The sequence below is a fragment of the Cyprinodon tularosa genome, unplaced genomic scaffold (genome assembly GCF_016077235.1).
Source record: "Cyprinodon tularosa strain WSP-4 unplaced genomic scaffold, ASM1607723v1 ctg176, whole genome shotgun sequence".
Taxonomy (NCBI): Eukaryota; Metazoa; Chordata; class Actinopteri; order Cyprinodontiformes; family Cyprinodontidae; genus Cyprinodon; species Cyprinodon tularosa.
This window is the reverse complement of record NW_024038582.1, coordinates 894315-911230: the sequence shown is the minus strand read 5'-3', so window position 1 is coordinate 911230 and position 16916 is coordinate 894315. Positions and strand designations below refer to the sequence as shown.

Genomic DNA, 16916 nt, shown 5'->3' with positions numbered 1-16916 from the left:
AGGACCTTGTTTTGATTAATATCTAGTTCCTTTAATAAAAACCTGTTAATTTAAAGTGACCAATATTTAAACATTTTAAATGTATGTTTTGTTTTGTTAGAATGCTTGAATAAGAAACCTCAGATTGCCTTTCACAAGTAATCAGATAAAAACATGGCATTAGAATATTTGAATTACAGAAATTATGAATATTCTATATTAGATAATTGAAGTGTAACCATATTAGTAAACATTTGGAGTTATACTGGATGAATAGACAATAGTCTCAAATACTACTATGAAAAATTAGCATTGTTTCATTATATATCATCCCAAATATTTCTATTTTCATTTACTTCCTTTCTGAAACAAATAGACCCACTCGATAGTGACAAGTGTTTTTTGTTTTTAAAGTATAAATGTCCTATATAAGACAATATGTTATATACATACAAAGGACTTTAAGACTCGTTCTGTGTTCTACAATTCTTATTTTCCCCACAAATCTATGTTAGGAATGGGGTAAGACAGAAACCTTTCTTAGGAAGAAAATCCTCAGACCTGATTAAAATCTTAGAAAAATTTCCAAACACTGTTCAGCTCTGACATAAGCATTCAGATTTTGGAAGAAAACTGACAATTAATTTGTATTTTATTCCAGGTGTAGACATACTGATAGACTCCTACTAAAAAAAAAAAAAAGTCTGGATCCAGAGTTTAATTTAAAGGTTATTTTAAAAAGTAGTGGTTAAGTATGCGCTCACCTATTTCCAAAGGTTTGAGCAGCTTTTACCTTAATAAACATGTTGGCTTTCACTTGAATTTTCACAAAATGTTACAAAAATGATCTATTATTAAGGGGATATAGAACTTGAGGGTAAGGATCTATTGGATAATACAAAGATACAAACAAAGGTGGTTTTCCAGCTGTACAGTTTGGATGGGGAAAAAAACTAATGGTGAAATATTCAAAAGAGTTATAACTATTAACTAGTTTTGTACTAATCAGTAATTCAGATTGTTGCAACTCTTCCTCCTTGCCCAGAATTTCTGGGCGTCTAAAAGAAATTAAATAGCTGAGAGAGATGCCTCATTTATGCTATCCCAATCCTCCTATTGCAGCCAGGTTTCTGTGAGACAAAAAAAGAAAATCAATTTATCAATTTTTTATTCATCATATCAATTTATTATTGTCATGAATTACATCATTAGCAAACTATTTAATGAGAGAGATATTATGGTCGATAAACCACTTTTAATTGTTTTTTACTGTTTTGAAATTAGTCATATTTGTTTTAATTGGATTACGAAGGTTTACTCCTTTAGTGTTTTTTTTTTCTATTTGTTTTTTTTTTGGCTGTGGGCAAGTTACTGTCTTGATCATATTGGTGGGTAAAAGTAACTAAACTATGGCTATTTCCTTGTCTGTACCCTGTCAAGAGTTTGGAAGACCAGTAAATTTGGCCAGATTCCTAGAAATAGAGCTGCATCAAAATTAAATGCAACATTTAACTTATCACCTTTGATGTCGGAATGGATGTTAAAATCCCCCTTTCCAAAGACTTTGTCAGTATTTAACAGCCCAAGCTGTCTGGAGTGGTGGTTCTGCTCGGTGAGAAGGGGGACTGGAGATTGTACCTCTATAGGGGGATCACACTGTACGAGGGCGCTGGAATGGAAAATCCAGCTGATTGTCGAACCTCGGCATCACAAGGAGCGGTCTGGTTTTAGTCCTGGCCACAGGACACTGGATAAGCTCTAAACCCTCTTTGAGGTGCTTAAGTGTTCACCATGAGTAGCATGGTCTCTCCCCAATCTTTTTGATGACTTGATACAACTTTATTGTTTTTTTGTAAAAGTTTATTATATCATTTTTATTTTATGGTTTGCCTGGTTATGCTGACTGGGATTCGCCAAAAAAAAGAAACACTCTAGACCAGGGGTCTTTAACGTTTTCCAAGCCAAGGAGCCCCAAACTGATGGGGAGATGGAGCGGGGACCCCCTAATTTTATATATATTGATGAAATTGTGTTATATCAAACTGGTCCTATAGTCACTCTATTACAGATGGAGTAATGTAACGGAAGTAATTTTACCCTGGGATTATTAAAGTATTTCTGATTCTTATTCCTGGTTGATGGGACAGGTGTTGTGAATGAAACGGTGCCCAGCTTGAAAGAGCTCCTGTGTGTCGCTGAATGTGAGCATTGATGACTGAAAGACATCTTCTGCCTCCATTGATCTGTTTACTACAGTGTGTTGAACTCATTTAATGCGTACTTAAAGACATTTCAATTAGTTGAAAAAATTGCAGGGAAGAATATATATATATAAATATAAACAAGTCTAATCAAGCAAAACTTTCGCGACCCCCATGCCGTACCTCCGTGGATCACCTAGGGGTCGCGGACCCCCTGTTGAAGACCTCTGCTCTAGACTACCCAGTGCGGATGCATTTAATAAAGTCAAAACACTGCCAGAAAGACATTGCAGATGCATCAACTCAGATTTTTTTTTTTATAGGAGCATCTGTTGTCTGACATTGTCCAATTCTTTGTGAGAGTAAACATCCTAACTTAAGAGAGAGACAATGAGAAACAATAACACTGAAAAGAGGGGGTATGCCACACATGAGATAAAAGGTTAGCTCATGGCAGTGGAGTTATGACAATAAAGAGTAAAACATGCAAACCTTTGGCAGTGATTGTATTGCTGATTTCCTTATATGCTTTTACAGGCTTGCAAACCCTGAGATACTTTAGTAGATTTATTGTAGAACAATTCAACAGAGAGTTTAATATGACCTTTAGATCACTATTAAACATATTTAGTAAGACATTGTGCATGAGCATGTAGTCATGAGTAATATAATTACACATTGAGCAACATACCTTGTTAATGTTATTTACATTTGATACCTTAACTAGCAAAGGAATTTACAACTAAGGCTCTCTTAGTCTACTAGTGATTTTTTTTTTTATCACACTATGAAAGTCTAATTCGATCTTCACTAATTCCTTGCAGTTTTTAAGGTATTTTCACATGAAATCAAGTTTAGGTGGTATTGGTTTTATTGCCAGGTATTTTAATGTAGATTGCCTGACACAATAGAGAGTCAATGCTCATAAAGAGGTTGAAAATCTGCTCTTTTTTTTCTTTCCTCATTTAAAAATCTTTCAAAATGACAGTTTTATGGTGGACCTGGACATTTGTTAGGACAATGCACAATGAATGATTGAAGATTATATTAGTGACTCAGCTGACACTATCAGCTAAAAATGCTTTAAATCTAACATCAGACATGGTCTCTGTTAATAGACTTTTATATTGAACATAAATGACAAAGTAGGATGTTTATGGTCTTCACACCCTTTTATACCCACATTACAGGTAATAGTAGCTCTGCTCTGCTCGGGTCTGATGCCTCTGAGCTGGTGATTTCTGTCACAGCACTGGCTGCACTTGAAAGTGGTGATTTCTATTTCTAAACCTCAGTATACATTTAGCAAACTCCATAAAGATTGAGTTTATTTTATCCTTTGAGAATTTTGATAGTATGTTTGTTAGACATTGCGAACTTTACTTCCATGCAACACCATGGTTTGCAAGCTTTATTGTTGACTGAATAGTTCACAATTATGGTTATACAGAATAAATATACTCTACATGTCTCCATTTCAAAGACTTCTTGCAACTGGAAAGCAGTAATCTTTCCTTTTGGACATCATAAAATGTTCAAGCACAGCCACCCAATAACTGACCCATGCCTTTTGGAGTTCAGGCTTCTCATTGAGATTCTATGTTATTGTTGTGATTTTAATTTCTATTTTATCTGTGTAACATTACTACTACTTCACACTGTTACTATAGTCAAATTTTTGTCCTACCTCTTGTCCAGTAACTGTTTTAACTTTGTCCAATATTTATTCTCGTCAGTTTGTTTTTAATTCACTGTATGATGAGTGATTTCGAAACAGATTGTATATAGAAAGTAATTTGCTTTGTAATTGTTTTCCTCCTTGTTTTATTATTCATGAAAAAATAAGTAATATGTATAAAGTGTGAAACAAAGATTGTTTTGTGTTGTTACTGGTGTGAAAAAGAGCTCTGCTCCTTCATGATACCATTTTAGTGAAATCTAGGGCAAATCTTTGGTGGCAGATATTAACCCTTGGCAGTCAAAACAGTTTGATGGCCTACAAACAGCCCCTGGTTGATTCTAGCTCCAAGCTGCATATGTGTTTGTGTCTGTTGCTGTACAAATAAAAGCGATCCCACTGTAGCTCTAATGAGTAGAATTTTATAAAAACATTACTCTCTATGTCATCTGAATTTCTGCCTAGGGACTGAAAATACTTAAGCATCTTATTAGTTACTGTTATAATTATCAGCACAAAAAGGGCTTATGAAGAAAGTCTTTTATTGTTCTCTCTTAAAGGTCACAGAGGAAGAAGGGGACATCAGTGAGAAAAACAAGAAGAAGGATACGTTCCAGGCGCCACATCCTGTTATAACGTTCCCAGAGTCCCACTTCCACAGCACCAAGGGTCTCCGAAGGCAGAAGAGAGACTGGGTGATCCCACCCATCAATGTGGCAGAAAATTCACGTGGACCATTCCCTCAGATGCTCGTCAGTGTAAGTGACAGTTTTGATTGGCTGCGGCACTGATTTGCTGAGAATTTGCAGCTGGGATTTCTTGAGGGCGCTTCACAGCTACCACTGATTGGGGACGTGTGTAATGAAGGGTGATAAAGCACAGAAATGCATTAGCATAACTAGTTTGTTCTCCACATCCTTGAAGATGATTGTGTTGTGCTCCCCTGATGTAATTAGAGCCACAGTATCTTAAGCTATTTAAAAAGCCCTGACTGACCCTGAGATGTTTTCCCTTCAGACACACAGCAGACAGCGGAACTGGCTAAGCGGTTAACCCAAGAGTAAAAAGGGGTTTCTATTTACTTTAAACTGCAAATATCACACATTGATGACATAGAGATGTTGCAACGATTAAGAACAGTTTTATGTTCTGGAAAAATAGTACAATAAAAAAAAAACTGTATTTTGAAAACAGCCTGCTGGGGTTCAAGTTTATGCATGTGACAAAAATCTTTAGAATTAATGATTATTTTGTAGTGCAAAGGCTTGAATTGCAGATGGACTGGATTCCTGAGACTCTGCAACCAGAGGATTGCAGCTTTGTCTGTCTCATTGATAAACTGTATTTTTAAAGCTTCTAGCACTCTCTTCAATTTATCCCAAAATAATTCAAGTGGGATATGTCTTGCTTTCTCTTTCCATTTTTCTTTATCTGAAATATCTAGCCACCGGCTTTTCCCATTGCTCACAAATCTCTCTCAGTTTGTCTTTTCCTGGTTTTAAATTGTGCAAAGGAAGCATTTTTGGTTTGTTTCCTTTTTTTTTGTTCATCCAGGTTTTATCCTGCAGACCTGGGGGGTGCTGAAGAACAATTTCTCTTTCTAGGTGTTTTTTTCCTACTGAAATATACAACCTCCTATCTAAGAAGGGAGTTTTTGATTTGGAGTGCTTCTGCTACTGATGTCTGTTCTGTCAGCTTTGAGTTCTGTCCTATTTTCATCTGAACTTTCTAAGCCATTTACTAGTGCTATTCCAGCAATAAACTAATAAGATAGGTGTGTTTTTCCTTAGAACTGGTGAGAACCAGAGTGAGACGCACAGGTAAGGAAAGAATGAGAGTATCAGAGGAACATTTCGAAGTACAGTTCACAGCCAAACACAAACCATTTTGTGCAGTAAATGGGTCCGTCAGGGGCTGGTGGATTGCTAAGAGTTGAGCGTTCAGAGCAGGAGAGAAGTGATGCGTGCTGATGCCTTTGTTCAGCTCAGAGGCTCTCATCTTACTCTTTAATGATGACTGGAGGGCAGGAGCAGGCATACAGAGAGCTAAAGATCTGAACAAACAGATGTGGGTTTGTGGCATGGGGATGATTCTGCCAACTTTTTGTTTTTGTGTTTAGTCTGGTTTAATAACTTCTATCGTTCTCCTAGGGTTATGTTCACACCTTTCCTTCCACTTATTTTTACACTGAATATAAAACAAAGCCTGAAGTACCTATGTTTAGGTATCAAGCAGATATTAAGCCTTTAGAAAATTAGCATGACTTTATCTTAACATGTATTTAAATAATTATAATATAAACAAGAAAAGTTTTTGGGTAAAAGGGGGCACTGTTTGAGAGCTGACTTCTCACACATGCAGGCAAGGACATACAGTGTATTTAAAAAAAAAACGTGTTAATGATTTATTTTAAGAAACACCAGAGACTACAGCAGCTTTTAGGCTTTCCCTTCGGTTGTTCCATCTAACACCAGTACTGTGAAAACAAATCTCCATCTGAGCCCAGGACTCTGCTTTCCCAAGGCGTACACAGAAGACACCACCCCAAGCCACACAACAATGTCAGGCAAAGATAAGGCTTTAAATTTTTATGACATGGATGATAGCCACATCACACAAAAATTATAAAAAGCCAGTATAGTATTAAATTGTGCTATTTTTGTTTAACAACCTGCTTTATCGGATTTATGTATTTAACGTGCAACTTCCCATGAAGACAAAGTGACCTCTTGATATATAACTCTATAAACTTGAATTCCTGCAACTTATAGTCATTTTGACCACAAAGACCAATAAAAAATGCAGTGCACACAGTTATCCAGGAACATTTTGGAAGTTTCTATGGCAACCTGATTGTAGGGTATACATCTGGTAGAAATCAAGGCTTACCTAATAAATTTCTGTTGAGTGATGGATACTACTGGTTAAATGGTTTAATCCGTTAACAGAGTTGTGTAGTTTGGCAGGATTACAAATAACCACCTGTTGAAGGACAATGTGCGGAACATTGCACTCACTGTTGTGCCACAAATCACAGCATTTTCTACAGTAAGAAACAAAACAATTGTGTGTTGTGTATGCTAACGTTAAAGCAAACAAAAAAATTTTAGAAGCCAGTTTGTGGGACCTTACATTTGAAGAAATATCGGTAAAGAGACCCTCAAGATGCTTCTTAACAGTTATGTTTTATTTCCACATGAACTGCAGTGTTTCTCTACATTATATTAGATTTTTTTTTTTTGGATGGCTCATATTAAAGTATACCCATATGTACCTTTATTATATCAGACCACCAAGCTCAACTCTTTAACATTCAGAAACAATTACCAGCTTATATGCATAACAAGGAGAAATGCATTTATATTGGACTGTCCAAAGAACCACTCATCATTATTTTATCTACTCTTTTTCTAAAACAAAAAACAAACAAAAAACATACAGTATGCACCCTATCATGTTTTAGTCATTGAAGAACCATTTTTATTTTGTACTCATACCATAAAAAACATTTGATTAAAAAAATGTTCATTCATCAATAAAAACAACAGTTTTCTCAAAGAATGACAAATAAGTCCTTTGCTATTCAGTAGTTTTACTGTATGTAAAAAGGTTTAGATGAGTTAAAGTCAAGTAATAGCATATTTGCTTTGTTATAAATATGAATATACATAGAAATAAAACACATCTAATATTTTGATGGGCAGAACAAGAAGACACAGCTTTACCTTTTTAAGATATATGTCCTTATTTATGATAATCTATAGAACAATATCTTTTAAAACCAGGGATTTTTTTTTTATCTGAACACCAATATATGTAGCATCACTCAATGTCCTTTGAGCTGCTTCCCCTAATGGTGTGTGAAGTCAGCTCCTTTCCTAATGGGCTGATCTGTCATCCAACACAGAAGTGAGTGACACGCAGACAGGAATTTTGGTCACTCTACTTTTCTTGCTGCCCTGACCAAGTTGCCATCAGTCGGACAGGTGGGTGACAGTAGACTTGTCTGTAATCTCTGTGGGTCTGCAGCATTGTCACTTTGATCAGAGTAGCCAACATTGGGCAGGTATCAGGACTGAGTCAGCCCCTCTTACTGGCTACTTAGCAAGATGCTTGACATGACTCAAGGGAAATGCTGTCCAGGCAGAAATCACCGGCCTTTAGGCAGAGAGTGCAAATTGCATCTTAGAGAGATAGTTTTGACTGCATTTTATTAACAGTGGTGCTGGGGGGGGGGACAAAACAAAAGAAAAAAAAATCTAACATTCCCACTGTAAATCATGATTTTTTACTCATGTTTGTTGCCATAACAATGTCTCTTTTTTGACAATGCTAACACATTTAAATGTTCATTTAATCCCGCTGATTTTATTTTATTTTTTATCCAGCAGCATTTTAGATGTTTAAATGTAACATACATTATACTTCTATTAAGTTATTATATCATTAAAAGTAAGATATCCAGAGTCAGCCATCAATACTAGAAGATTCAGCAGTATGACTTTTCTACTAAAAAGGTCTCCTTTATTGTTTTCCTTTAGCTAAACACCCATTTATAGTAATAAGGAAGAACCCTAAATTGATACACACTTATCCTACAGCTCTGGGTCATTAATTTATTTTGCAGAAGTGAAAATAAATTTTAACATAACCACCTGCAGTCCACCTACACTATCCCCTAACTTCCCTCATCCAAACAGTTTAACAAAAGATAAGTACTGTGAAATGAAGTACAAGAAAATGAGGTTGTTCCAGACAGTTGAAAGGTTTTTAGGGTTGGTTATACTGTAGTTCAAGCTCGTTTCAGGGCAGGCCATGCTTACATGATGCTTTAGTAGTGGAATCTTCCCTACTCTCCTTTTACTTTGTTGATTTAGTCCATTTTGCGCTCCAAAGGATAATTCAAAAGAAAGCTAATTTTTCCTTTTTCCTGTAATAACAACTTTCACATCAACTAGTATTCCTTGGTGTGACCTGGTAGCTCCCAGATTTGTTAAATGTACTGATCTGAAGAAGGATGGTTTCTTAAGTCAGCCAGCCTGTCTAGCACTGGTCAGTACTGAAACTGGCTGATTGTTATTGCTGACCAAATTCTTGGTGTACCTCTAATAAGTACTGTATTGAGCCTTGTATTGGCTAATCATAAAGAAAGCAGCAGGTAAATAAATGGAGATCTAGATCAGACCTTCTCAGATAGTAATGATGAAAATATTGAGCATGAGTGCAAAATGTTAGCTTTCACATATGCTTAAGTGCCACACTTCAGGCACAGATTGACACTTGGACTGAGCAGTTGGCAAAGCTTGGTGGGTTTATTTTTGGACAATCCAGGTAATCTAGGTCGGACAAGCAGAGGGTCAAAGCCAGGGAATCCAAGGTTGGGGGCTCAGGTTCAGACAAGCAGCAAACTGGACAAAGAGAGAAACAAACAAGCAGGTTAGATCTTATTAGACTTGGGCTATCTAGTAAAATGGCCTGAATGTGTTACCACAGGGGGGAGTCAACAATCTGACGCCATGCAGGTGGAGGATCCATCCTTAAGTGGCTGGAACTGCTGATTAGGGTGATGAAACCATAGGTGTGTGGGTCACAGCAGAGGAGCCGATGTGACATTAATTATTTTTGCTGCAGGGATTTACATAAGGCACTAGAGACATCTGCAGGCCTGTTTTTTGACCACTTAGCACAACTTTTGCCATTGTTTTGTAAGCTACAGCAGTGTAAGACCTTGGAAGAATTTGATAAACTTTATGCTTGAACAACGACAATAACAGCTCACAAACACCCTTTGACATGTGCAACAGTAGCCATAGAAGACCTTAATCATGACAAACATCCTCTCTCTCCCCAGCTGGGTCGGATTCTTTACACGTTGCTTTTGGCACATCCCTATATAGTTCTGGAGATGTGGGACCTGTGCCTCAGAACCTAGACCAATTGTATTGTCAAGGGGTAGGGCCTTAGATGCAATGACAATGTTGCCTATATGATGATGTTATTGGGCATGGGGAGAACTGTACTGCTCAGAAAATGAAATTTGCACCTCTATACCTGGATACCAGGCTGGGAGAACTTGCACATCCCTGTCCCCGGAGTGTCAAAAAAAAATCTTGGTTTGATTCTGTCATACACCTACTTAGCATCCATAAACAGTATCAACAGGGCGTGTTACTTTCTTTTAGTCATTTGAACAGCTCTGAACATTATGCACACCCTGTCTGTTCTTAACAAACCCTGTTTACTCTACTTTGATCCTTTTGGAATGATTTTCAGCAATTTCCAGACCAAATGGTAATTCTTTAGACAAGCCCTTAAGTCTGGTTTTAGAACATCAGGGGTTTTATAATTACCATACCTCTGTGCATTATTTTTGAGTTAGGAAAGTAATGGTTTTGTTGCAAGTTCTAAAGATGGAGGAATTATTTTCCTTTGAAATGCCTCTTTGATCATGTTTGTAAGGGTGGGTTAATCATTTATTGGAGGTTTTAAAAATTCAATTTGAAAGCTGCTGAGGCCTAGGGGTTTAGTATTTTTATGTTTTCTTACAAGCAAAGAGACCCTAAACATATTTCATTATCCAGCATGTTTTTTTATTATTATTATTATTTTTTTTATCATTCATGATTATATTAGGAAGAGGTAGCTGATACAGAAATGTTATTTTGTATTCATATTGTGAAGATCAGTTCTGTAAAGTGATTATAAATATGTTTCCTAATTCCAAATGTCAACAATAATCTGTTTGAATTTGCCAAATACATTTTTCATTATCCTTTTTTCTTACATACCACACCAATATTGAGCCTCTTTTATTGCTATTTGGTAGTAATTATATTTTCTTCTCAACAATGCTGCCTCAGCTTTACTTTTACACAAGTTGTAATCGCTACCTACTGTAAAATACCCAAAGCTTCAACTGCTGCCAATTTTAGAATTAAGCTGTTAAAAAAATGTGGGTGATCTTATCCTGGGCTATATAGGACAAAAATACGACCCTGTCTGTATTGCACAACTAATCAAAAAAATCAGCAACATTTCTCTTTCATTTTCAGTAAGACCACACCTTAGCTTTGAATGAAAACAAAGAATATACAATAAAGTGGCCAAGCCAGTCACTGTGTAGCTTAAATTCTCTGCAACGCTGAGATATGGGTGTTCTGTTTATAAATCCCCCAGAACATTCAACAAGATGTGTAAAACTTACATTATTGTTAAAGTAGTTTAGCTCACAAGTTTTTTGGTCAGTTTTTAATTTGCTGCCTTAAAAAGAGAAATAAAGTTGATTTCAAGTAAATACTTTTTTCAACATAAAAATAATTGTTTCAGTTACTTGTTTATTGTTGAAAGTTGATACTAGTGTTCTTTTGTTAAAACAGCATACATCTATACATCCTTTCTTTACATTATAATAAACTATATATGTACCACTTACATCCTTATGTAACAGTAACTCATGTTTATAAGACAGCAATTGAGCTTAAAATGGCTAATTCAGTTAACCAGTGACAACTTTTACCAATAATCTAAACTGTTTATTGCAAGTTCACAAGCTTCTAAGAAGATTCTCAGTCATCCGAGTCATAGTCATTTAAAAAAAGAAAAAAAAAAACACTGAACTTGGTTTGGAAACTAAGTCCAGTGGATTGTTTTTTTTAACTTTTTGGAATACTAAAAATATACTGCAAACCAATGCAGGAATTTGCCAAAGTCACCTTTAGCTGATTTAAAACACAAATGAAGTAACTATTTAGACCAAAGTAAAGTGTTTAAAAGTTAGCACACAGACTCAATCCATACAGATAGAAACCACCAATCAGTCTCGGAATCTTGGTGTCATAATAGATTTAGACCAGAACCTTCAGAGGCACATAAAGACAGTAACAATGTTGATCTTCTGTCAGCTTCTTCAAGGGTCTTTTCATTAAGCATAGTAATTGTATTAAACACTAAACATTTTGCAAGAATATTTACAATGTAAAATCCCATTTATCACACAAAAAGTAGGCTCACCATATCAATAGAATCTTGAAAAAATAAGACATGTGTTTATCCTTAATATAATGGATTACTGCAATGGTGTCTACTAGGGGTGTAAATAATAATCGTTTTGTATCGATGCATCGATTCCAACAGCCGACGATCCGATGCATCAATACGTCCTCAAGAGAATCGATTCATGTTTTTTTTTTCTCCAGTCTATTTTTATCCATTTGCACCTGGGCGTAATTCTCCCTCCCGTGCTTGGGTGGCGCTAAATCTATTTTGCCCACCTAACTCGCTTCCTGGTTATACTATTACAGCAGTGAGTAGCAGTAAGCTTGACACAGACATTTTTAAATTATGCTCAATATTGAAGCGTGGTCTGAGCTACACACTGTGGGTCTAGATACGGCCGAGGCAGTGAGGAAGTGGGGGCGAGTTTAGTCCGACGACGGAGGGACATGAGGGCCAAAAAGAGCAGAGATCCAGGTGGAAAAAGGGTCCCAGCGTTCTCGCGCACCTCGCTCTTCTAGCGTGTCAAACTTCACGAGTTGTTTTCCGCAATTTCGGTCATAAAAACAAAACAAGCCGGCCTCCTGTCTGCGGCACTGTTTGCGGTCACCTACAACTTGGGAGAGGAGCAGCGGAGCGTCTCTCAAGGGGGCGGTGACGTCTGGAGCCGAGGTATTGCATTGCACTCATTGCACTGATTATGTGCAGTATTTTTGCAGTATTTTTTGATGCAACTTTTCTACTTCTGTTATTTGCTGTTGTTTCTAAAAAAAAAAAAAAAAAAAAAAAATGCATACCGATATTACAGCTTTCATTGATTTATTTCAAACTTCACACTTTGTTCAGCCTGTAGGTGTAAAAAAAAAAAAATAAAAAAATAAAAAAATTAACTGATGAATCGAATCTAATGGAATCGTGGTGTATTCTTGAGTATCGAAAATAACCGAATCGTTGGGTCAGGAACTCGATACTGAATCGAATCGCCATGATGGATGTGATTTACACCCCTAGTGTCTACACAGGTCTGCCTAAAAAATGACAGCTGCAGGTGATCCAGAATGCTGCTGCCCACATCCTCACTCAAACAGACAAGGTCTCCAAGTATCTCAGTGACTAGACTTTATAATGTTTATGTTAGTCTATAAGTCATTTAAGGGCTTAGGAGCAAATATACAGACTTGTTGTTAGTGTATTAAGTGCCCAGACCTCTCAGGGCTCATCAGGGTTCAGATCTTCAGATGTACGTAGTCTGCATATCCAGAACCATATATTGAGAAGCAGCTTTTAGTTTATATGCTCCACTTACAGTTTCTGGAATAAACTCTGAGAAGACTGTGACAGTGCTGAAACCCTAAGTTTGTTTACAGAGGCCATTGACTTTGCTGTCTAAACCTTTTTAGTAAAATGTACAATCCTTTTTTTATCACCTATTTCAATAATTAATTTGCATTCTTTTTAATTATTATTTTCTACTATATTAATTCTCTATATGCCCTTGCAATGTGCTTTGTACATTTACTGTTTTAAAACGTCACTAAACAGTTTTATAAATGTATATGCTCTTTATTATCTTCCTTATTTGAACAAATCATCTGAGGTAGTTATGTTTCCTTTTCCAGTTATTGGCTTTTAGAGCCTGCATATTAAATATCAAAATTTGTTGATAATTATGTGTGTGCTTTTTTGGGGCATATGGTTGTTTTTACTAAAATTTGCTCTAACACCTGCGCTCAATTTTATACATGTCTCTCCACAGAGCATGTATGGAGAAACGTTTTTTTGAACAGAATGTGAGATCAAACCCCCCTCCTCCTAGGTGTCTGCTTTCTCTGCGTACATTTACCAGTGATTAATGACTGCTTCGCTTCACTGACAGACACAACACCACCAAAAAAAGCAGACGGACAAAAAACTGAGAAACAAATCAGAGAGAAAAGGAGGAACAAAAAGCAGCAGACTGTACAAGAGAGCTGGCACTGATTGCATTGGAGAATGTGAGGGAGGACAAAGATGAGTGAGTATAATTGAGAACAATAAACACATAAAGAGACAGAGAGAAAATGAGGGAGAGATGGAACGTATGGCCAGAGCAGAATCAGAGGCATGTCTGTGTTTGTGTTTTGGTCTGATAGACTTCCTGGAGAGCTGCTGCTCGCAGTTCATGGCACTTTTGTGTCTAATGAAGCCCTCTGGCATTTACCAGCCCTCCCTTTGCCAAGACCAGCACTGCACTGCTTCATCCTGCAACCATATCATCTTCCTCCTACTATGGCATATGCCCTCAAATCAGGGCGATCAGTCATGCATATTCACGGGCACATGTGTGTGTCTTACAGAAATGGCAAACAAAGGATCAGTGAAGCACGTGTCTTTGTATATGTTAATTGATTTGGATTTAATATGGTCTCATTCTGCTTCAAACAAGAGGAAAAAAACATTTTTTTCCACAAAGTCCTCCAGAGAGATTCCAGGAAGTAGAAACATGGGGATGCAAGTATAAGGATCACAAATTGGTACACTGTTTTGTCAATAACAAACACTAGAAGCAAATCCCGAAGATTCATTGTTTGGAGTAAATCAATTCAGACTGGAAAACTGTTCATATTTGTGGCTATAATAATTAATAGTTCCATAAAACCTATAAAACCCTACAGAATGTGCACTGCTGTATGTGTATTAAAATGCATTTTTTTTTTTTTTACAATATATAGACCTTATTTCTTTTGATCTTGTGCAGCTCAGAAGTCTTTTTCTTGACAAGTTTGGCACATCAACATACACGAACAAATGAACACACATACTATATAAATTCTTTCAAGCAAGTAAAAAGGAAGAAAAAAACAATAAACCTCATTTAGATAAGGGTAGACCTACTGCAGAGAAATAAGTGGGAAGAAAAAAGGAAAGAAGTCAGTCAAGCGAGAACAGAAAAACCATGTCAGCATTTCATTCACTCTTTGTCTTACTGAATAACACATCTTGGCTTGTTTTTAACTCTTGGCCTTTTGCTTTCATTTCAACTGCTGAGGAATTTAGAACAGGAGTCCTTTTTCAACCCGAGCTGCAAATTTTCTTTCAGCACACACATTGAGTCTTAGGTAAAATTGTGGATTCTGTGACCAAAAAACACAATTTTAAATGTTTTCATTTTAACTCAACGTTCTGCTTCTGTAGAGACTGAAATGTCAGCTCAATGGGTGGCCTTTGTATTTATCTGTCTGGCTATTGATTGATCTACCACATTTGTCTGCACTTAAATATTTTTACACCTTGATGAAATACCATTAAATCTCTAACTGTAATTGCTGATCATTAACAAAGTAAAATATTGTCTGTCAGTCTTAACATTCACAGACATATTCTCTAAAAGCATGTTTTCTTTAACTTTGATGCTTTTTTTTCAATTCAAAGTATTCTTCCTGCCCCAAAATAAAGAATGTTTTCATTTAATGTTGAAGTTTAAATGCGTGATAATACTTTTATAATGACTTTCCAGCGTGTGCCCAGGAAAAGATGGTGTGTGAAACTTGATTTAAAGGAGATGTCGCACTCATTTCACACCTAAAAAATTCAATACTATAAATAAGAAGCCTTTATACACAAGAAGAAAATTGTAGCTGTTTTGCACTTAGGGTTTGGAAATGTTTATCTTAGTACTAGCAAGAACTAAGAAGTATAGCTAGGTTGTTGTTTGCACGTACAGTAAAGATGTTTACTACCAGCACCGCTTGCACATCAAGATGGTCTACATAACCCCCTCTTCCATTAAAACCCCTAGGATCCCAGGGAATTTATCAGCATTCAGTTCCCATAACATTAAAAGCCTCAGGACATTCAGCCTAAGAGAAACCGCATTAAACCTTTCAACCAGTGGATAGCGGCAATAAGAACACTGTTACTTTGTATTTTAGCAAACTTGGTGCAGGCAGCTGTCCTGATTTTTAATGGCAATGGGTGATAAGGTGATGAAAACCAAAACTGACAAACCCAAAAATGCATCCCTTCATTGCCTTGAATAGCCTGTGAGCTTTATAATATGCTGCAATTAGGGGGCCAAATGTCCCTCACAATCCTACGAATGTCACTTAAAAGAATTCAGGCTTTCAGCAGTTTTACAGTGTTCTGGGAGTTTGTTCCAGATCAGTGGAGCATAGGAACTAAATGCTGCTTCTCCATGTTTGGTTCTAGTTCTGGGTGTAGCAAACTCTCTGCATTTTGACTTCATTCACACACTCACTTCTTAAAACCAATACTCATTTAGAAATCTTCATATGAACCATCAGCTTTAAAAATCAAGACTCAATTTATAAAACGCATGCAAACCTAACTACTAAGCTCCTTAAATGAGTATCAGATGGGAATTATTGGAAGGAGTTTTTACTATGTGTTGACTCTGGATGGGAGGAAGGGGAGGTAGTGTCTGGTTTCGATCCAGTCCACGACCAGTCCGTTTCCAAAGCCCGGTCAGCTCTTGGGGAGATTTGAATCAGAAGGATGCAAACAACAAGGGAATTTGGTGGGTTTTAATTAATCTGATAACTTATGGCGGTGTTAGGGCCGTCTCCACTGAAGGTACAATCCATAAATGGTACACCACAACGCTTGCTCCTCACAACAGGGGTGATTTCCAGTTTATGGCCGTTGCAGGATAGTCAATGACACAAATAAATCAATCAATCAAACAATCGGTTTTGTCGTTAACTACAATTGGGGGGGGGTGGTGGACAGGGGGAACAATTTACTGAGACCTTGTGTGCCACAGAATGCTGGCATTAGGCATGTTCTTTCGGCTGCCAGGGGCCCCGCCATAAGGCAGTTCCCTCATAGCACCGCCTTTATCTCTGTGGAAAGATAGGAGCCACATTGGGGAGGGAGAGTAGAAAAAATTGCGTATTCCACACTTCATCCTTGACAGGGTACAGTTTGAGATATCAAAAAAAAAAACACCTCAGCACAAGAAAAGCACATATAACATGAGACAAACATTTCAGCAGAAGGAAAACCTTGAAGGCTGCCACATGAGCATTAGTCGTGTGTGTATGGGTGAGTGCATTCAAATTGTGCAT

The 16916-nt window shown here is 36.9% G+C and overlaps 1 protein-coding gene across 1 annotated transcript in view; it reads left to right on the top strand.

The window, feature by feature from the left end:
- The window catches only part of LOC119781387 (cadherin-4-like), a 380523-nt gene that overhangs the window by 282078 nt on the left and 81529 nt on the right, over nt 1-16916 (top strand). Inside the window, exon 5 of the mRNA XM_038281816.1 lies at nt 4419-4616. Coding sequence (XP_038137744.1) covers nt 4419-4616 — 198 coding nt within the window. The remainder of the gene's footprint in view (nt 1-4418; nt 4617-16916) is intronic.